Here is a 22,213-nt window from a genome sequence, read left to right as displayed (position 1 = left end):
TGCTCTGCTTTGCTGATTCTTCCTGTAGGTATGGTGGAAAAAAGCGAGCTGGTTTTAAGCTCAGCTGGATTCCAGGTACCTAGAAGATGAATGAGAGCAGTGCTAAGTAGATACAGCTGCTAAGTAGATACAGCTGCTAAGTAGATACAGCTGCTAAGTAGATGATGGGGGGGGCAGAAAGCAGCAGGTAACTAACTGCACATCACAGGTGGCTACTGATAGTCATTAAGGAGCAGCTGAGACTGGCATAGGTTGTTCATCACATGAGTGTAGATAAACTCCTAGCTGTGAAAGAAGCTCTTCAAGTTCTCTCTGTGTATGCATCTATGATCAGGTACTTTTTAGGTCTTTTCCTGCAGACTTTGAAATTTTTTCTGCATTTTATCTATGATGATGATTTAGTAAATAGATTAAGGAAAATAAAGATATGGACTTTTATTTTTTAATTGCTGGCAAAATCTAAGGGGAATTTTGGACATTGTATGACTTCTGCTATAGGTATTTCATTTTCTGTCTAGAAATCTGTTGAAACTTCAGAACATTTAATTTAGTGGAGAAAGCCAGGAAAGGTAATTTTTGTTGCCTGCAGTCATCCTGCCTTGAGCTATAATCCTGTCAGACTGTATTAGTTAAACAGCACCTAGCTCTGCTCAGTGCTTTTATGTGGGGGATTTCCAAGAAAAAACAAATTACAAGAAGAAGAATGGGCAATTCAGTAGGTGCTACACTTCCCTTTGAGTCAGTATTGAACCATTGCCTCAGCAGGGTGCTAGGAGATCCTGTGATGCTGGATATACCATGAGACATATTGGTGAAGCTCCTGATCACTATGGTCATTACTGGTCTTGTCACAGTTTAATTAATTCTAGTATGCAAAATTTGAACTGGAGGGGTTACGATTACTTAGTAAATCCCCTCTGCAGTTTAAAGTGTTTTCATCTGTGGTTATTGAGCACTATAACAAACTCTCTGGCTTTTTGCAATTTACAGACACAGTTTTTTTTTAGGTTTTGTTTCACTTGTATATGTAAGATGCCTGACATTAGATCCTGACTCAAAACTGATTATTCCCCCAGTACATAAGTTAGGAGGAGTCTCAGACAACACTGAATTTGATAATGTAAGTGTAAAATATCTGCTCTAGTGTCAGAGTTAATTTAGCTAACTTGCCCCTGGTTCTCTTTTTGCCTTGAAGATATTGATGAATGCAGCACTGTTCCTGGAATCTGTGATGGCGGAGAGTGTTCAAACACAGTTAGCAGTTACTTCTGCAAGTGTCCTCCAGGGTTTTATACAGCTCCTGACGGCTTAAAGTGCATAGGTGAGTTAGAATCCTATAAGTAACAGTAGGTGTCATGAACTTTCATGAATATCCAAAAGGGTAACAGAGTGCCAGAAATGTATTGCAGTTTGTGATCTTGAAATTTTTCTTTTATATAGAAGTTCATCCCCTATCTACATATGTATTCTGAAATGAGTTTTCCATTTGCAGGATGTTTCCCTCTTAATTGCAACCTTCCCTTTCACTTTTCTTATTACAGTTTTTGTGTTATGCAATATTTGCTGCCTTAAAAAAGGCAGAACTTGTGTAAGTTTTCCTTGATATTTTTACACTCATGTTTGTCCTTGATTTAGTCCATATTCTGTTCAGCAGGCATTAAGAAATTCTGTTTCTTCAGGTTCTAAAAAACTGACTGTTTCTTCTGTTATCAAGAACAGCATTTTGGTAGATTTGATTTGGTATTTAAATGATGACAGGCTGTTTTAAGTAATATGCAAGAGCCAATGATGGCAAGAGCCATCATTGAAACTTTGGCTTTGTGTCCAAGACAAAGATTTCTAAATGGGAAGCACTATTAATTATCTACAGATATTTTGGATTAATGTCTAATATGCAGGATGCATACTTGCCATATGAACAAGGACAGAGCCCAAATCTGTATTCGAGCTGGGCAAAACATGTAATCTTGATTTAATTACAACATGCTTGTCTTAAGTGAAAAGTGTTAGCTGAAAGTGTCTATTCTGTTAGAAATGAGGAAGTGCTTCTGAGAAATGTATCCCTTGTGGGACTCAAACTGAGCAGCACTGGAGCCAAACATCCAAAGAAGAACTGGGAGTTCCATTATTACAAACCTTAAAAATTAGAATAGACAAAGCAAAGATAAAATCTCCTAGAGCTGAAGAGCAGAAACAAGAGCAGGACATCTCAACCCGAGTACATAAAGAATGCTGTGAAGAAAGCTGCTAGTCTATACTTCCTGCTGACCTAAGTTTTCTGCTGACTTAAGTGTGGTTGGCCAGTGTTCCTTTTTGATGGCTTTTTTTTTTTTTTTAAGGAGGCGTATTTTTCTTGAAAGTTATTTTCATAATGATTTGGGGCCTTTTCGAGATACAATATTTTTTTAGTGAAAAATATTAAAAATACTAAAAGCTGAAGTACTGAAACAGTGGTTTCCTGCTGTTCTTGCTCCTGTTTATGGTGTTTTACCATTTGAAACAGAAAATGAAAGAAGAAAAAAAGAATAACCTCTGATTAGGCATATGGGAAGATTTGACATTTTTCTTGTGAATTTTCTGTCTTTTTCAGAAAATGGTGTGGCTTTGGATAAGCTTTTACACCTGTAGGTACACAAAAGGTATTTTTGTTTACCCTTTTATGGCACATTGTGTACTTGCACAGGTAACGTGTAGATCCTTTTTCCACTTCTGCCCATTACTGCGTTTAAATGTTTCAAAACTTGGTATTGACCAAAACTGAGAAGGATGAATTACAGAGGATGGTGGTAGGGTCTGTTAGAGGACTTCCTTCCTTATCATCCACCTCACTAATGCACCAAACATCTGAATATCTCTCCACTTCATTTGAAGACCAAAATTATAACAGATGCAGCAGGGAACAGTTTGCATCAGAGCTTTATTTGATTTTTTTTTTTAAATGGTAGATTGAGAATTTTATGTGTTTGGCAGGTTAGTTGGATACTGGGAGAAGATGGAGGACCAGTAATAGAACTGAGCAGAGTTTTTTCTGTTTCAGATTTCCATTAAATGGTAATATGAGGAAACTAAGTAAAGTTTGGAAGCCAAGGATAACTGACTCTCTTAGCTGTACTGCCAATAATATCTGTCTTTGGGGTTCCAGATAATAAAAGGCAGAATCATCACAGACTCTCCCAACATATCACTATATATCAATTTCCTCAAGATAATAAGAAACTTCCCTGCTTTTTTTATATCCACTAGAATATCTAGTAAACTCTGGAAAGCACTGTTACTAGACAGATGAATCCACCATGCCCTGGATATCAGAGATAATGTGTCTTTAGGGAATGGTGTCTGCTGTTGAATGGTTATATCTGCAACTTTTTCCTGTACATTTTGACAGCAAATGTTTGTATTTTTTAGAAACAAACTTAGTCTGGTTTATCATGCAGCATCAAATCACACCACAGCTCATATTGAGTTTGACACAATGTGACATATTGTGAAATAATTGTTCAGAGCTCCAGATTGTACAAAATGATTATTTTTTATTTTATTTTGCTCCCATCCACTTTTTCTTTCCCTTCTCTAAGCTGGGGGATCTCCCTACAATGTTGCTAGAGCTGAGTGTATGAAATCTGGGTACAGGACGTTCTTTGTACAGCACATGCTTACCCTTTTCAGACAGGAAGCCAGCACATCTCTGTAAACAATGCAATGGCACCAGTTAAAGCTGTGTTGCTCTTTATTGCCTGTGAGCCTATATCTTGTCAAATCACTACATATTTCAGCTGGGGAAGCTGTGACTAAGGAAAAGTTAATGCTTAGAGAGCTGCAATGCTGTGAGCTTATTTGCTGTACATTGTTGGCTTTCACATCAAAGCTTAAATAGAATTGATCTGATTCTGTCTTGACTAGTGTTTTACTGTGTTACCCATAATGTAGTTGACCAAGAAAAACGAGACCTTTCTCTTTTGTGAAAGTCACATTCCTCATTGGACTTCTGATTACTTAACCATTTCTTTCTCTTGGTAGATGTGCGTCCTGGATACTGCTTCTCTTCCCTGACCAACGGGCGCTGCAGCAACCAACTCCCCCAGCCTTTGTCCAAAATGCAGTGCTGCTGTGACAGTGGCCGATGCTGGTCTTCTGGGGCAGCCACCGCTCCTGAAATGTGCCCCATCAGATCCACTGGTATGAATCCACCTGTATTCTTAGGAATGTGGTTGAACAATGAGTTAGTGATTTATCATTAAAGAACTACACTGAATGGTTGAGACTGGAGGTTTCCTTGGGAGATCGTTTAGTCCAACTCCCTGCTCAGAGCAGAGCCTCCTGTGACAGGTTGCTCAGGAGCCCCGGTGAAGCCGACATTAACAAAGGATTTTATCTATTGATAGTTAATGTTTGGTATCATGGTTATTCTGACCTTATCAGATTCAAATTTTGCTTTCAGCATGTCCTTCAGGCTCAAGTTACTTTCTCTGGAGCTTTCTAATAGATCCCTGTTCCCTCTGCAGTTTCATTCTCATCAGAAAACTCGGGTTTCCTTCCTCTTCTGGCTAGCTTTCTGAGGTGCCGTTTATTTCCTGAAGTTTGACACAGAACGTGATTTCTCTGTACTATCAACATGTGCTGTGCTTTACCACCTCTCTCTGTATTGAGATCCCCAGATAACGCGAGATTTTAGTTTTTAGAAGATAGTGAGGGCATTGTGAAAATAAGTGTGAGGAAGGGGAGGAAGATGTTTTTGAGATTGTGTAGGACTGGAGACCTAATTAAATGCTTTATAAAAGAGTACAAGAAGCTTAAGGACTGATGGGAGGAGCTTCAGGGAAGTGCAGAGTTTAGGGAGGAATGGGAGTTGTAATACTGTAGCAGTGTAGCTGAAAAAATTGTCAGAGGTCATGTATGGGAGTGTTTGTTTTTCTTGTTTTTAATGCTTTGAGTTAAACTTCTTAAAACTGGAGCAGACATCTGTGATCAGAACTGTTGGAAGACTCTTCCTGGTCCTGTCACTATCTCATTAATAATATTTAAACATGTTAAATGTCCAAGACTGGCTAGAGTAATGCTGACAAAACAGATGATCACTTGATGCTCACCTGAAATAGGAAGACAAGGAGAAAGCTTTCAGTCTTAACACAGTCCCTGTTTTCTTTATGTACTTTCTAATTATTCATATCTAACTGTTGAATAAATTGGGTGGAAAAATGAAATAATTTGGCAAAGGCCACAGGCTGAGACATGCTGGAGAAGGAGCCAGAGCCCAGGACTTCCTGACTCATAAATCCATGCAAGGATTTCCTGATCATGGTTGTGTGTCACCTTCCTGCCTCCCGCCCCAACTTGGGATATGAATTGAAACTATACATTACTCTTTCAGAAGTGCTTTGAAATTCTTTGAAAGGATTTTCATGTATGTAAGGTACTGCTGTCATTACTTAATCGAGTTCAGTTGCTTTTTAATGTATCCTGAGAAAGCAAGATGAGGAATTTAGAGCTGTGAGTGACCCAAAGACTAACTCAGAAATGGAAATTATTGCAATATATAGTGGAGCACTAGATGGATAATGTAACCAATCAGTTGTATTTTCAGTATGGGCAGACCTAGATGTTACTATAAAACAGGCTGTTTATTACTAGAAATTATACATGGAGATTAACATTGCAATAAAAAAGGTTTGCACTGTATTTCTTTGCATAACACGGTGATAATTGTTTATGGGGAATGACAGGGTTTACCACTGATGCTATAAATACCTTAAAAGTGGTATCTCAGGCATCCAGCCACGTGTGTGTTCAGTTCTCACCTCAGCAGCCTTTCCATGCGTACTAATTCCATTCAAGTGATGAGCAGCCCCAAGGCCGTGACTTTTTGCAGGGAAGGTTTAGGCTTCTGGTAGATTGGCTTTGGATTATTGGGTATTACAAATTGAGACTAAAGAAGAAATACAGTATTATTTCTTTCACAAAGACTTATCAGTGGGTTGTAGAGAATATGTTTACAGAATGGACTATTAAAACCACCATTGTTGCCAGACATTTGCATATTGGGATTTGTATATGTACATATACTGGCACTGTGTCTTCTGAATGGCTCTGTTTTGTCACAGGTAGACTCCTGATTGAGAGTTGATTCAGTGTACATATGAATAGGCAAAAGAGAAAGCTAGTGAAAAAAGATTTTAAAAAATACAATACGTAATATGATAAAATATTATTTGAAATTATTTAAAGATTTAAATCACTCTAAGGAACAATGGAGTAAAATGCAGTGACATATGAAACAAACTGATCACCTAAGAGCATTAAAATAAATGCAAGGGTCATGATCATGAACAGCAAAACTTTAGGCTACCATATTTATTTAACAACTCCTCTGGGATTTGGGAAGAGATTCTAATGTGTTTTACAGGTGGAAATAGAAGTGAGGTGGAAGTGTTGAAGGCTGAAATATCCAGCTTGGTTCTCCCAACACTGAATTTATTTTTCAGTTCTTGTTTTTTATTTTGTTTCAGGAATTTATGCGTGTCTGTAGCATTTTGTTTTCATTATAGAATTCCTCTCCCCTGTTGTGCCATAAACTTTAAAATTTTGAAGTTCAAAGATACTGGCTGCACAAATAGTTGTTTGTGTGTACACACATTGTGGCCATGAATTAGGTCAGCTGGAAATGTGGTCTTTAATTGTGATACTCCGTGTGCATTCTTTGGATCACAAGTTCCAAACCCACACTTGCCAAGACAAAAGAGTTGAGGGCAGGAGTAAAAGTGGGGCAGTAGGGCAGATACCACTAATAGAGACAAACAATAGAAGAATGCATAACACTCAGCATAGATTGTGCTTACAGCAAAACTGATCATTTTCCCAATGTCTGGGGAAGGATAAACTCGGTGTGAATCTGATTTGATTTCTCTTTGTCTATGCTCCTCAGAGTGCACCTCATTTGGTTTCTGCTTTTATTGGCAAACTTCATTTTCACAGGGAAATAGTGTTAGTGTATTCATTCTCTAATTGGTTTTGCCTCATTGCTCATATTTATATTTCTTTCATTTGGGAGCTTAACTTTTAAGAAATCCAGTTGAAACTGGGCTTTTTTCCCTGTTCAGTATTTTTCTAACTCTGTGGCAAGATTTGTATTAAATTAATTTGGGATCAAGTCCAAAAGTCCTTCTTTAGGTAACTTCCCACTGAGTTAATCAAAGATTTTTCCTGAAGGAAGACTAAGTAGATTAAGTGCAGGTCCCTGCCTCACTGTTCAATTTCATATCCAGAATGTCAGGAATCTTTACTTACAGTATTCTGACAAGTAGTATTGATACCCTCCTATGGATTAATGACTCAATGCACAGAATAAACAGTGTTACTATGAAGAAAATATATAGGCTCAGATTTTCCGGATTATTTAATGTTTGTTATTGCTAATCTGAAACACTGCAAAAAGGGGGGAAGTTGGATTAAATGGAAGGGCTTCAAGAGTCTAAAATTGTGTTTGTGGTTTTGTATTTCAGATGAGTATCGCAAATTATGCACAGTAGCTGCTCTGCTGCCAGCAAGACCTGACCTTCCTCCAGTCCGTCCTGATGTCATCCCTCCACCTCCTGGTGTTTACCCACCTCCTGCTGTTTACCCTCCTCAACAGCCAGAAATTGTCTATCCATCTCGGGCTCCACCACCTCATGGTAAGAAAGAAATAATAACCTTTCCCTGCACCATTTGCATTTAACTATTTTAAAAACATGGGTTTCTCAGAAGCTGTTAACCTCTTTTGCTTACTTTGTGTGGACGTATGGTCTCTGGATATCCTTCTAATCACAGCCTGGTTACCATGTATCTTGGCAGCAAGTGTACCTCATTGGTAGTATTTTCCCTGTTAAGACAGAATTCAGAAATTACATCCTCACAGTCTCTACTGAGACTCATGTATTGTAGTAGTTACATTACTGTTATTTTAAGGCTATTGTGAGCTTTGCTGCTTGTCAACATTAAGAAACATGACTAGCTCTTTGACTATTAGATAGATACTTACATTTAAGAGCTTGGCTGGGAGGAAGCAGCTTCTTTCAGGTTTCTTTCCTTGCTCTCACTTGCTGGGTAGGAAGTATGCCAATAAAAATACTAGTCTGCTGGACACTGAGACTGACCCAGTGCAAAGAAAGAACTTGTTTCAGTGATACACATGGATAGGTTAGGTTTTTGTAGGGCAAGGAGGAAGCCAGATCAGAATACTGATATATTCCTTGTTTGGTTCCTTGCTCGATCCTGTATCGTCTGCCACCTGAAATGGCTTGGCATAGCCACATGCTCTTTTGCAATTACACACAAGCTGATTTCACCCATGCTCTGTGCAGATCCGAGGAAGCTCTGCTTGCACTGGCACTAGCTGAAACTATTTAGTCTTGGTTCAGCACCAAGCTGAGCTAAGAAGCCTAAGAGGCAAAGTATGTTAATTCAGGCCTGACACTGCACTGACGTAGCTGCACAGCTTCTGGTCAGCTGCAAGCGTGGACAGAGCCAGCTCCTCTCTGCTTGCCAAAGACCATATAGGCATACCTTCCAGGCTTATCCCTGCCCCTCCCTCACTCTGCTGTCTATGAAAATGGAGCTAAATGAACCAGTCTGCCTACTTTTGCTCCTGCAGGCTTTTAGTAGAGTCCCTGCAGTGCCATGTACCCACTTTACCACTAGGTATGAGTAGGCTCGATCCTCTCGTCCTGCAAAAGAGGAAAATGGGATCAGACTTGCCACAATGAAAGCATCAGTGGTCTCTAGCTGTTTTCAGACAAATCCCCAAGGGTGAAAGTGCCATTTTTCCACTGCCAATGCTGATTTTACCATCAAATTCACACTATGATGGAAGGTAAATGTGCAGCATTTTCCATTAAAAGTCAACAAGTTGCAGATAACCAAAAATTGTTATGATGAACTATTTAAATATTTTTCTAACTCTGTTATTTCAGTGATCTTGCCAGTGAACCTCACTGACTATTGCCAAGTGTTCCGACATCTCTGCCTCAATGGGCGCTGTATTCCCACTCCTGGGAGCTACCGCTGCGAGTGCAACAAAGGATTCCAACTGGATTCTAGAGGGGAGTGCATTGGTATGTGTTTTACTGCTGTAAATCGCAGACAGGAATTTTGTTTTAGGGGAAAAATATCATTTTCCACACAATATAATAACTCTTCAGTTCACCCCCCAAAAAACCCCACCAGTAAATAGACTTCCAAGAACTAATTGCTTTCAACTGCAAACTTACAGCAGTTTCGCCTTTAAACCAGTATTTAACTAATCTTTTAACTTGCCGCAAAATAGACAGAAGTAAGGGTTTCCTTTTCACTAACCTGTTACTATAATGTGTTCATTAGTGATTGAAAATAACATCTTTAAAATGTTACCAAGTTTTTGATTATGCAAGTGTTAAAAGAAAAAAAGCTCAGGCTCAGTAAGATTTGCAAGTCCTCTTTGAGCTCATCAGGAGTATCTTAATGGGCTCTTGAGCCCTTTAATTTTGGAACTCAGACAGAGCTTGGTGATAGCAGCAAGGATTAGCTGTGTCTTGTATGCTGAATTTGGCTTCTGTCAAAATCTGTCTCTCCAGTGGAGCTTTGAATGTGGAGGTGTGGGATTAAGGCCTCTATCTTTCACACATCCAGTATCTTGTCTAGTTAATTACTCCTTTTTCCCAGCTTCTGCTTAGCTTACAGCACAGGATCCTTTCACTTGGAATTCACTGATGTCCCCTCTCTGTTCAGACTGAAGGACACTATTTGTCCAATCACAAAGCAATAAAATACCCCTACAGACCTGAATACCTTTCAGTCAGTGTCTTAATGACAATATATTGTCTGTGTTTTGCAGATGTTGATGAATGTGAAAACAATCCATGCATCGGTGGAGACTGTGTGAACACTCAGGGATCCTACGTATGCCAGTGCCGTGTTGGATACCAGAGCACAGCAACTAGAACGGAGTGCCGAGGTAAATTATGGTTTTATAGCTGTGTCTGTACTAGTGTATACATAGCAGGAAGGAAAATAGTTTTCAAGCAAAATTTAACAGATGTGTTAAATATGAGAGGTTTAAAAAAAATAATAAATTAGATACAGCAGTAAAAATGTTTAACTTGCTTGATCTGGCTGTTCGCAGACTGGGTTTTGAAGAAAGACATTTGTCTTGTGCTGAAAGTATCTTGGCATTATTTGTGGCTTTGAAGTGGAAGAGATACCTTCCCCTCTCCCCAAACTATTGAGACATTTTTTTTTTTGCTTCTAGAGGATTTTAAGGACAATTGAACATGCCTTCTTTGGAGAAACCCTTTACCTATAAAAGACTGTGAAAAGACTAAGAAGTGAGGGTGAAAGATAAGTCTTCCAGTGGGTAAACATGAGACTACAGTGCCTGTGTGTTGTCCCTGCCCACTGCCAGAAAAATAACTAAACATAAATTACAGCAATGAAAATTTAAATAAGGTATTGAAAGATATTGAAGCACTGGGAAGGTCTAGGTGAGGAAGCTATAAAATCTCTATTATTGATGTTGAGCCAAGCTCAACAATAGCCTGAGTGGATATTGTGTCTTCATCTTGTCTTCCTGTGGTAGTGAAAAACATGTAGCTTCTCACTGGCCAGCCTTCTATCAGGGTTCTGTGGCTCCCAAACTGTCCTGGGGTGGGAATTTGACTGTAAAGGTGAATGCAATCTTTTGTGATTAAATCATAGTAAGAGACTTCTGGCAGGAGAATGAAAGACTACTTTGATATTCCATAAGAAATGAAGAATCTAAATGAAACAGGAGGTTTGAATGCTCTGAATCCTCCAGCCTTCATGTTTTGCTTTTTGCACTAAAAGGAGGTTTCTTTGAGCATGCATTCAATATAAAGCAGAGAGTTTGTAAAAAGCCAGAGGAAAACTATCTGTATTATTGTGTGATTATATTTTTTTTTTCTCTTCCTTTCATGAATCAGAAGGGTATTTGTGGCACAGAAGCTTGCTCTAATCTAGGACAGCATGTAGAGCCAGCACCACTGCTGGTCACATTTGACCTAATTGCTGCCAAACAGCCATGTTGTGGAAGCATCTTCATAGTTCAGCTGCCTAGTGGTGAAGGAGTGCTAAAGTGGAGCCTCAGCAGTGATGAATTTACTCATGAGTCATTTTTGTCACACGCTTTTAATTTGACTGATTCATTACACAAACACATGGTTGTCAGAAACCCAGTAGCTTAGTGGCATTAAAGTGTGGTCACTTAGCAGTTCCTTTGCAGTCTATGGGAACTGTGTTTGTTTGACAGGCAGTCCAGAAAATGCTACGCTCTGCGGAATCTTTGTTTGCTGAAGGATTTTTTAGGGCCAGTTGAGGGAAAAGAAAAGGGCTAGTGGGGTGCAATTGGCGAAGTATGCATATAGCACTGGTGCCTGCCAAAATCAGCATTTGCTCTAAAATTGCTTCACATGACTACTTTGTATGTTGAGGTTTTATTTTTTGCATACACAAATGTGTCTGTGCTGTTACGCTTTTGCAAATTAATTCCTTACGTCCACTCCTGAAAAATGAAGTCTCTATAATGACCAGATGTTTATCTATTCCTTGCTCTGAGGTTCCAGGGGAAGGGTTTCTTTTTCTGGATGATGAGTCTGATAGGTGACCGAGACATTGCAGTCTGTAGTGCAAGCTACTGATTCAACTGTTATTAGGATCCCTTAATAGTTCTAGTAGGAGTATGGCTGAATCAATATGTTAATTGGAGACAGATAGATAAGGTCATCATATGATGATCAGTGATAAAAACAAAAGAAGCTTTTCAATTTAGAAGAAGGGATGTAAGATGGGACTCAAAAAAGGGTGAATTTTTATGATGGTTAGTTATGAATGAATGTATGGAGTCAAAGCTTTAATAGCCAAGTGCTTACTGTAATCTACCTGAGAGAAAGAGGTCTGGCCTTACATGGAAATGGTATCAATTATGGACATTTCAGTGAGAGAAACTTTGATTTTTGCAGGTTTCTCTGAGAGGGGGAAAGAAAAATCCCCACAGAACTATTTGAAAATTAGAAATGTAGCAGAAACTAGTGGTGGATCTCTGGTCAACTGTGTGGACATAAAGAACAGCGAGATTCTGTTTTAATTTTCGGCATCATAATTTAGTTGGCATCAGATGCATAAAAGTACAAATCCTAATGAACTCTAAAAACTAAAAGACCAGAAAAATGTTGAGATACTGTAGCATTTCTGCCTGTTCTTAGGAAGGAAGCTGATGGGGGAGCTGAAGCCAGGCTCAGCTACAGCTGAGTGCCACAACAGTGGGAGGACTGAGCAGAGAGAAAACTCACTTTTATGCATTGTTGATTGATGATGCTTGTTTATCAAATGAGGGGAGGTTTACCAAGCGTGTACACTTTTTCTGGAAGTCAGGAGGGCTGGCAAGCTGCTACTGCAGTTAGCTGTCACTTGAGCAGCTCTTGCCTCTGCTGGCCTGGTTGCAGAACAGTTCTTTTTGGATTTATTTGTAGCAGCTTCCCAGAACTACTACTAAGAAGGCAAATAAAGGTTCAGAATTTTGAGAGGCATCAGTTCCCCTTCAGACAGGTGCAGGGGCATTTGGGAGGATGCCCTGTGCTCTGTTTGTTCCTGGAGCACACCAGTGCAGTTCCGTGAAGAGAGCCTGAGGAAGGGCACCCCCACAATATTGGGAAGACAGTGTGGTTGCATGAGAGACAGGTCTGCATGGGCTGGTTGAGGTTGCTGTGAGTGAAGTCCCCTGTGTGCAGGAATCTCTGGGAGATGGTCCAGACCTTGATGGAGAACACTGAGCAATCTGAAAAATGTCTAGACAGTCTGTCTCAGCATCTCCTCTCCCCTCATTTGGAGGAGAGGAGAGTTGCCAGCCTCGTGTGATATCACTATTCAGGTTCTCCATTGCACTTGCCAAGCACCTCCTGCAGAGAGATGGAAATGAGGAGCTGATGTTTCAAATATAAAATAAGTATGAGAAATCTTCTAAGGTGGGAAAGTCTTGAACTTTCCTGTTATCTTAAAAAGCAGCAGCAAAAGACAAGCTTCCCCCACCTTTCATTCAATAGTTAGATATTGTTACAGTAAACTTCAGTAAAAATATTTTCATTATGAACAAAAATGCAAAAAAAACAAACAACCAAAAGGTCCTGATTTTTGTTTGAGCAAGCTGCAGGATAACGTTCACTGAAATTCTTTCACAGCAACTTGAAATTTCAAGCTGATGAACATTTTCCACTACTGTAATGTTCAGTAATGGAAATAAAAATAAATCATTTTTCATGTGAATATAGTTTCCATGTAGGGTTAAAAACCTAAGGGAGGGTGAAATGTGAAAAATTCCTCTCAAGTTTAAAAAAAAAAAAAAACCCCGAATGTTTTTTTCTATTTGGTTGGCTTTCAGACATTGATGAATGTTTACAGAATGGTCGTATCTGTAATAATGGACGATGCATAAATACAGATGGCAGTTTTCACTGTGTGTGTAATGCTGGCTTTCAAGTGGCAGCTGATGGAAGAAACTGTGAAGGTAAGACTTTAAAACTTTTCTGAAGTCACTTCTTATCAGTAATTACAGTTGTGAGGTTGTTCACATCAATGAAAATAAAAGGAACTCTGTCGGAGGAGGGAGGGGAAGCAACAAGGAATCAAATTTCTAAATACCTTTTGCTGGATCTGGAAGGGCAAGTAAACTGTCTCTTGCAGCCAGCTCTGGAGCCTTGGTTTGGCAAACCTCAACGGGATGTCTGTCCAGCAGGAGAAATAGCACATACCACTATCGCAAAATCCAGTTTCTTTGATGGGAGTGGTACATTTTAAAACAGATGACAAGTCACATGCTGCCTGATTTTACTGTGTGTTTAACAGCATGCTTTGTGGGATCTTACTGGGTGACTGACTAGCAGTGTGTTTTATGTAGATGCAGTCTGGTCTGACCTATAAAAACTGTTTAAAGAAACATTTGTAAACATAATTGATGTGTTCCTACCTCCCAGACCTTTAGTGAAGGAGGGGAAAGAAGAATGTTCTTTATCATGCTTCCCAAGGTCCTTGGGAGGGTTCCCAATGATCTATTCATATGTTAAAGGAATTTCAAGCACTGTTCTTAGAAACATTTTTGGCAGAATGCTATCTCAGTGATTCAGCTCAAAGACTTAATGCCAAAATTCCTGGTTAGGATAGATACATGATTATTTTTTAAAAAATCATAAATTATTTTTGTCTGACTTAGCCTGTAAGTAAAAAGAAAACACACCATGTCTAGAAGTGTGATTTCTGTCCAGGACAGCTGCAATATTAAGGAAAATAACATGATTCTGAATATTGTAATGTCTTTATGATCCAGTGATTTTATGTGCTAGTAGTGATTCTGTTAATCCTTGGTAGAGACAGACTTTGTTTTTCCTGACTTTTTTTTATATACAGTTTAGCACTAAAAGCTGCTTTTAAAATATCTTGTTATGGAACTGTATTGACTAAATATATTTGGAAATTAATGTATTTTGGAAGAAAACTTGATTTCGATTTCTTCCTTTCCCACCAAATCCAAGTACTAATAGTAATAAGAACCAGGACATTGGCAATCTGGTAAAACATTTTTAATTCTATTGCATATGTTGCCAGAATGTCTGTTGCATCCACTTATGAAACAGTTTCATCTCTGGCATTGTAGTGCATTGAATTTTGTTTTCAGGCATACATGTACACATACACTGAGCAGTAAAGATCATGGCATTGTGCCATACCTTAATGTATCTGTGTATAGCCATTTAGATTAAACTAATAAATAGTGTTGATTTTTTTGGATTTAACATCCAAAACTGATTTCATTTGCACTAGAATGAAATAAGCACTAAGAGGTTATAAAAGGTTACTCAAATTGAGCACTGAATTGTCTATACTTGCTGCTTTGTGTGTATAAAAGGAACTGTGCAGGGTTCAGAGCAGCAGTGTCTGGGACATTTTCCTATTTGAATCCTTCATGCTGTGCCAGTAGGTCAGAGGGTGAATAATACTAGTATGAAGCCATGACTAGTAAGTACCTTCATATGTGACTTATCATGCTGAATCCAGGGAAGGGATATGTGTTATTTTAAATGGAAGCTGATGATGAAAGTGCCCAGAGAATGCATGGTTGAGCACAGTGCTGGGAAGTCTCCCACATCATAAATCTTAGACTCATCCAATGGAGGCTACAAAAGTTTTCACTCCAAACACAAATTACCACTCCTTCCCTTCAGGTGTTAGTAACATAACATTGTGTTTACCATTCCAAATGAAAGAAGGGAGGCTGCTTCCAACCTAGCTTCTGTTGCACCAACCCTCTTCAATTACATAACTTTCTCACATTTTGGGGGTTTTTACACGCTGGCAGTTCTTAAGCTGTCCCATTTCTCATCTGTTATTCATTCTCTTTGATATTTTTGGATGCATACCTTTATATATTAAAGATTCATTGTGAAAAAAATGAATAATTGCTTTGACTTGTTGTCTAGGACAGTGCAGTATGTGCCATTGTATGTTTCCGATTATCTGACAACTAATAAAGCAATTAAGCTTTATCTTTTGGATATAAATATTAAGAGTTCTTTTACTTAAGCATTATAAGCATGATGTCTATTATGTACGTTTTCAGATATGGATGAATGCAGTATAAGGAACATGTGCCTCAATGGGATGTGCATCAATGAAGATGGCAGTTTTAAATGCATCTGTAAACCAGGGTTCCAGTTAGCATCTGATGGACGTTATTGCACAGGTAAGCACAAAAAATATGGGTTCCCGAAGCTTGTGAGTCATATCCCTCTGGTAGCTCCAAGAATTGCCTTATGCCTTGCAGTAATCCTTGGGAACAAGAAATACTGGGCAGAGTTCTTGTCAGATATGCTTTTTTAATCAGCTTGAAGAATTTGTCATTGTACAGGACAAAACTCATTCTTTTCCACAGTGTTGAGCAACCACCCTAACCAGTCAGTGGGAAATACTATTTGATGAAGAACTGTGTGATCTGACCTAGTTAAACTCCATGGTTTTTGCCTATGAGGTATAGTGTAGTTTGGCTCCAGTATGTCTCACTTTTTGGTTTGGCCTTTTAAACTTTTCTGCCTTTGTCCGCCCAAACATCCTGGTTTGTTGCCTTCTTTGGGTTTTTCTCCCATTTGTGCCTGGGTGTTCTTAGTCAATACAGCACCTCTGAGGAGTGCCCAGCATCCCATGTGACTGAGATGCAGACCATGAGCACCACAGCAAGATTGTCTTCTCCATTTGCTGCAGTAGCTCAGCAATAACCCCTGTGGGAGGAGACACTGCAGCATTCTGGTTGCTAGTAATGTCATCCATTTCCTTTCAGTTTTGTCTGTAGAAATCTTCATGTTTCAATAAGTTTTATGGGCACAAAGCAGAAGTCAAAATAATAAATAAACAGATGTTTGGCCAAGTTACTTTTTTTTTTCTTCTGAAAAATTTAAAATCTTTTAACTGTTGGAATCAAGTCAGACAAAGTGCTTGCTAAGACTTCAGGAAATGTTTGAATAAATGTTTTGGCTTTGAGAGTTAGTGACATAAAAAGGTGAATTAATTTGGATCCTGCTGCTTCTTTGAACACTGTACCAGTGTTAGATCTGAACTGCATGGTGTCTAGAGATAGACTTTAGAACAAAACCAGGCTAATAAATCCAGTAAAACATCCAGAACTTTTCTTGCATTTGATCACTTTTGCACTAGGTATGCAGGTCAGTGCTACTCAGCCTTCATGTGGGGGCATCATGTGTTTCTCGTTAAAATTACACTGTTCTTACTTTGTAACAGAGTTGTTTTCACTGGGAGAATGAATTGTTTTGTAGTTTCTTGAATAAATATGCAGATCCACACAAGTGTCTCCTTAGCTTAACAGCTACTGGCTGTGTTGGTGCAGCCTTCACAGTCTTACAGTAATCAGCTTTATTTCCATTCTTACCTGTTTTCCAAGTGATATGTGTATGTCTGTGCTTTGCCAAAGCTTGTTTTCCTTCTGGTCTGTGTGTGGGACAGCAGGGAGACTTGGACTCATATTCCCAAAGACCGCTGGCTGCTCTCCATGTCATTAGCAGGGATGTGACTCACTGATGCAAGCTAAGCCCAAGTGCTTATCTTGATTATTTGCCTTGAGCATCTTTTGGTATTTTTATTTTTTTTTTTTTTTTTTTTTTTTACTTCAGTCTGTTCACTGAAATATCATCCAAAGAGATGGTATGTAAATTGCTTCAGACTTCTTAAAAACCAATGATACTTAACTTTGCAGCTTCTGTTACATGCCTTCTGGCTAAACAGGAGTGTGGATGCAGCCAAAAAGGGGTTTCTGGCCCTAGAGAAATGTTACTTCTGTGCATCAAAGGGAGAATATTTGAAAATTATCCAAAATTGCAGGCAACTCAACTGATTCCTACTGAAAGTTGGAACAGAACTTACAGTAGAATGAAGGATTTCTCCCACTGCTTTTCAATGCTTAGAATAAGCCTTCTTGTCTATGAATGAGCACGCAAATATTAATTATATATAAAAATTGCTATTGGGTCAAAATCAAACCAGATTTTGAGACACTGTTGCCCCAATTATACATTTTCCTAACTTCACATTTGTCTCCTTTCTTCCACTTACCCCAAGCATCATGAACTAATTCCCAGGAATGTAGTGGCTCCAGAGAGGACAACTGTCTGGTCAGTGTCTCTAGTCATGTTAGTAGAAGTTTAAAAGATCAATCTTTAGTATCTCCTCCTATACATTTTGAAGTTTATCCTTATTGACTCCTTTCTGTACACACCACAGAAATAAACTCTGTCCTACTGAAGGGTCAGCCTTTGAAACACTCATTGTTCACATTGCATTTCCTGAATTTGTTTGTGAAGTGAATGCATTGAGATATTACACAAGTTGAAACACTTAAGGTCATGCTTACACATGCACTTTTTGTTCATGCATGCTGGGACTGGGCATACACAAACTGGCACTTCTGCAGCAAAATGACTACCTGCCTGGGCAATTTTGATACAGAATTGAACATATATTTTTCCCAAACTCCTTAGGGGATCTGCAAAGGAATGTAAGAATTGCTGGGCAACATATTGCTCTATAAACATCTCATTTGAAGCCACATTTTTAACTGTTAAGTAGAATTTCTAACTCAAAGTTGGTTATACTGTAGTTGTCACTTAGTTCCATAAAATTGGAATTTAACTATAAGTATAGGGCTTATGCTTGGCTGTCTGGTAAAAAATTCCACTCAGGCTTTATGAAGTAACATGCCAAAAAAGAATGTTACACCACAGTCTTGTGTATTCCCTGTAATACAAGACATAGTAAATGTATTCACCATTAGTTTCTTTCACTGATGATTTTTCAGAAATGCTTACGTCAGGCAGGCAGAATTAAAGCATTATTTCTGTTCCATACATTGTTTTGTCTTTAGACCAAACAGAAATTCCCCAAGTTGAAAGCTATTGCAAGGCAACTGGAAGTGGCGGTTTAGTAGTCTGAGTAAATTTTTCCTGGTCAACGTTAGAGGACTTAGTCTACTTAGCTTGCACTACCAAGTAAGCTGAGAAGAAAAAGCAAAATCTCATGGAGACATGAGTCCATTAGTTGGTTTTCCAACCAGATTGAGATTATTCTGGCAAAACTCAGAAAAACGAGTATTTTTGAAGTTGTCCAAATGGTGACTTGTAACAAAGAAGACAGTGGAGCCTTGTCAAGGTTAGAAATTTGGACTTTTTGCCTGTGTATGCAGTTGATTTACTGGAATCTCAGCCCTGGTAAAAGAAGAGGCTTTTTACCCCATCTTTGCTAGAGCTTTCAGCTGATCTGCACAATTCTAAGTGACCTCTTTTACCTTTCTGTAAAACATCTTTAACAGTATTTTCAACACACTTGTGACTTGGTGCAGAAGAAAATGGATTACACAATTCACCCTTTTCTTGCTTACAATTTTTTTTTTTTAAATGAACTACAGGAAAAGGAAAAAAAGTAACAGCTTGTTTCTATAAGTAACATTAAAAAAAGTTAATTTATTAAAAAAAATAAATTAGGAGAACTTGTATCTGTAAAAGAAGTTTGGTGTTGTCTAGCAAAATAACTGTCTGCACTGTTAAATATTATGGGCACATTTTGAAGTCCCAGCTCTGGTTTTAGTTACACTGAATAAGGACTATATTTACAGTGGGAAAAACGTTTAAGGTTTGTCTGAAACAGAACAAAAGGTTGCAGGGTAAAGTAGAAATTAATTGAGCTCATGTACTTAAATATAAGTTCTATTTTAAAATGCAGTTTGAAAAAGGAATCTTGGATCATACAAGCCATGCTTTATGCCAAACAACACAAACTAAGTAAAACACAGAGGTGTTTCACTCTCAATTTGCCCTTTTAAGGTCAGAAAAAAGGAAATTGTCACACACACTGTCTCTTGTATATGTTATGGAGAGTTGTTATGAAGTGATTATTTTATAAAGGTTATACATACTTCCAAACAGTATTTTAAACACTCCTTTTCTTAATCACTTATAAAGTAATGGCATGCTCTCTGCATCTAGAGAATGATCTTACTATTAACAGGATACACAGCCTATATAATTTTTTACTAATTTGACATCTCTTTGTGATAGCCTAATATTTGAAGTCTTTATTCCTGCATTTTATAGCTAAGGGCCTTATTGTTCAGGGAACTTCTGTTGGGCAAAGATGGTAGCTTGTGCTTGGCAATTGCTTAGGGCTCAAATCATTAACAAATTCCTTTTGAGACTGGCGAGCAGTCTGTCCATTGAAAGTTTATGGAATGGGCTGTAATGAGCATCTGATAGGAAAACCCAATTGTCATGCAGATCACCAGAGAGACACTGTGCGGGCAGGATTTGACTGTAGGCATTCCAATGTGCTTCCAAAAACTGAACCCACAGCAGGAGGAGGGGAAATTCTTTGGTGATCCTGTGAAGGCACCTCGTAGTGGCGTGAAAGATTCAGTTTGCTATTTGGACTGATTTCTTGCTGCATGAACTAACTGTCACATAGAGAGGGAGTGCCCTGTTACATGCCATGGAAGTCCTTTGTCTCAGCACTCACAGTTTCCTCCTTACTTTGATTTAATTTTTTAAATTATTTTTTCCTGACTGACCCTTAATTCAGAATTTTTACCTCTTGGGAAAAAATAGGAAAATGCAGTCCCTTTTTCCTGTCCAAGGAGAGTGAAATTGTTTCATTTTGTGTATTTCTCCTGAATTTAGCATTTTCTTCTTCTGTTCCACAAAACAGATTAATCATTATTCCTAATAAAACTTTTACTTGAATTAATTTCCATTTACACTTGGTGTTTTTCTATAGGGTACACTGAAAATAAGCTGAATAAATTCAAGTTTTGGCCAGGTATCGATCACTATGTAATTTTATTTTTCATGAAGCTCATTCTGTTCTCCAACAGACATTGATGAGTGTGAGACAGCTGGAATATGCATGAACGGGCGCTGTGTGAACACTGATGGCTCTTTCAGATGTGAATGCTTCCCTGGCCTTGCAGTGGGACTGGACGGACGCGTGTGTGTCGGTAAGACCAGCTTCAGGTGTGGTGAGGCACAATTAACCAATGTTAAGGCACTTATGCCAGGCTGATGAACAGATCAAGTTTGAATACAGAATTGACCGTTTTCTCAGGCATTGATGGGTGGTAGTTATAGTGGATACTAATAGCTCTGGGATTCTTACTGTAATAGCCCATTTTGCTCTTTTGTCTTGGCTTTTAAAGAGAAAAAATATGTGGGCCAAATTCCAAGGTCAGGTAGACTATACAGCATAGTGCTGTTGGAGGTGAGTAGTGCTGTATCAGTTTTGAGTATTTGAGAATTTGCCCCATGTCTATCAATGTAAAATTCTTAGTTTGTCATTAGGCTTAAAGATTTAATTACTCTTTCACCTCTTTTTAAAGTGGGACACAAAAACATTAGTGTGACCTTAGTGGGCTTAGCCCAGAGTGTTGCACCAGTGGTGATTTTAGCCTTGGTGAATCATTGACAACTAATAAGGTTGGGAGGGGGAGAGAAAATACTTCTTTTTAAAATCAAATCAGTTCCCGAACTCTGAAAATGAAGTGAATTGTACTGAGTTTTTTGGAAGTTTTGAGATATATTTGACTCTAGCTCTTATATCCTGCTGCTGGGCCTATCAAGTTACAAGTGAGTAATATTCCTGTCACATGGCAGAGCCTTTGTCCCTTTTCTGCATGGCTTTTTGGTTGTCTGAGCTTAAGTATTGGTTTTTCTTCCAGTAGTTCACTAACACATGTTATCAAACTAGTAATTAGTTGGAAAGTCTGAACTCTTAGAAGCATGAGGATGAAGGATTTCCTGTCTTGAGTGGACTGAGGGTAGAGGTGGGTGAAAAACATAGGGAAATGGTGAAAAATGTTTTGGTTTGGCAGCTATTTTACAGTGTTTACGACACCCAAGCTAGATTTAATTCTTGTTGTAATTTATGGGTGTATAGTTGGATATGGCAGGACTAAGAGCGGGTTCTTTCCTCAGATACACATATGAGGAGCACATGCTATGGTGGCTACAAGAGGGGACAATGTGTGAGACCATTAACTGGTGCAGTTACAAAATCAGAATGCTGTTGTGCCAGCACTGACTATGCCTTTGGGGAGCCTTGTCAGCCCTGCCCAGCACAAAACTCAGGTACAACATATTTGCTGGTTAAATTGTTGTATAGCATGTTAGATATTCTGAATAATCTGATACTTTGCATGTTGGAAGAATACAGGAGAGAATTTTCGGAGACAACAGTATATGTCAGTACCTGGGTCCTGAGTTGTTACCCACATTAAATCAGATTTTCAAACAGCAAACTCTATTTTTATAGATATTGGTAACAAAAAAAAAATAATTTTGACCTCAAGTTATTAATTAAAACATTTTGAGTAATTAATATATTCAAATCCTTACACGCACATGTCAGTTGTGTGTTTGCAGCCTGAATTTTGTATCATTCAAGTGTTAGGAAATTCCTTATACAGTAAGTAGCCTTTGGATAGTCAATGCAAACACAAACATCCAGTTAAGTTGGCTGAGAACGCTTGAGTCTCTCAATGAAATCCCCAGCAAGCAAAGTTGTCTGGAATATAACTTCTCTGGCAAGAGAATTTTTTTAAGGATAAGAGATCCTTAATCTTCTTTGAGCTACTGAAGCCACTCCTGCTAATTGA

The 22,213-nt window shown here is 38.5% G+C and overlaps 1 protein-coding gene across 1 annotated transcript in view; it reads left to right on the top strand.

Moving 5' to 3' along the window:
* Nucleotides 1–22,213, top strand: part of FBN1 (fibrillin 1) — a 141,470-nt gene that overhangs the window by 50,259 nt on the left and 68,998 nt on the right. Inside the window, exons 7-15 of the mRNA XM_009994455.1 lie at nucleotides 1,196–1,321; nucleotides 4,018–4,176; nucleotides 7,497–7,667; nucleotides 8,946–9,086; nucleotides 9,845–9,964; nucleotides 13,400–13,525; nucleotides 15,632–15,754; nucleotides 20,438–20,560; nucleotides 21,534–21,686. Coding sequence (XP_009992757.1) covers nucleotides 1,196–1,321; nucleotides 4,018–4,176; nucleotides 7,497–7,667; nucleotides 8,946–9,086; nucleotides 9,845–9,964; nucleotides 13,400–13,525; nucleotides 15,632–15,754; nucleotides 20,438–20,560; nucleotides 21,534–21,686 — 1,242 coding nt within the window. The remainder of the gene's footprint in view (nucleotides 1–1,195; nucleotides 1,322–4,017; nucleotides 4,177–7,496; nucleotides 7,668–8,945; nucleotides 9,087–9,844; nucleotides 9,965–13,399; nucleotides 13,526–15,631; nucleotides 15,755–20,437; nucleotides 20,561–21,533; nucleotides 21,687–22,213) is intronic.

Source organism: Chaetura pelagica, unplaced genomic scaffold, assembly GCF_000747805.2.
Source record: "Chaetura pelagica isolate M959 unplaced genomic scaffold, ChaPel_1.0 scaffold222, whole genome shotgun sequence".
In the NCBI taxonomy this organism is placed as follows: Eukaryota; Metazoa; Chordata; class Aves; order Apodiformes; family Apodidae; genus Chaetura; species Chaetura pelagica.
The sequence above is the reverse complement of the archived record's forward strand: the minus strand, read 5'-3'. Positions and strand labels throughout refer to the sequence as shown.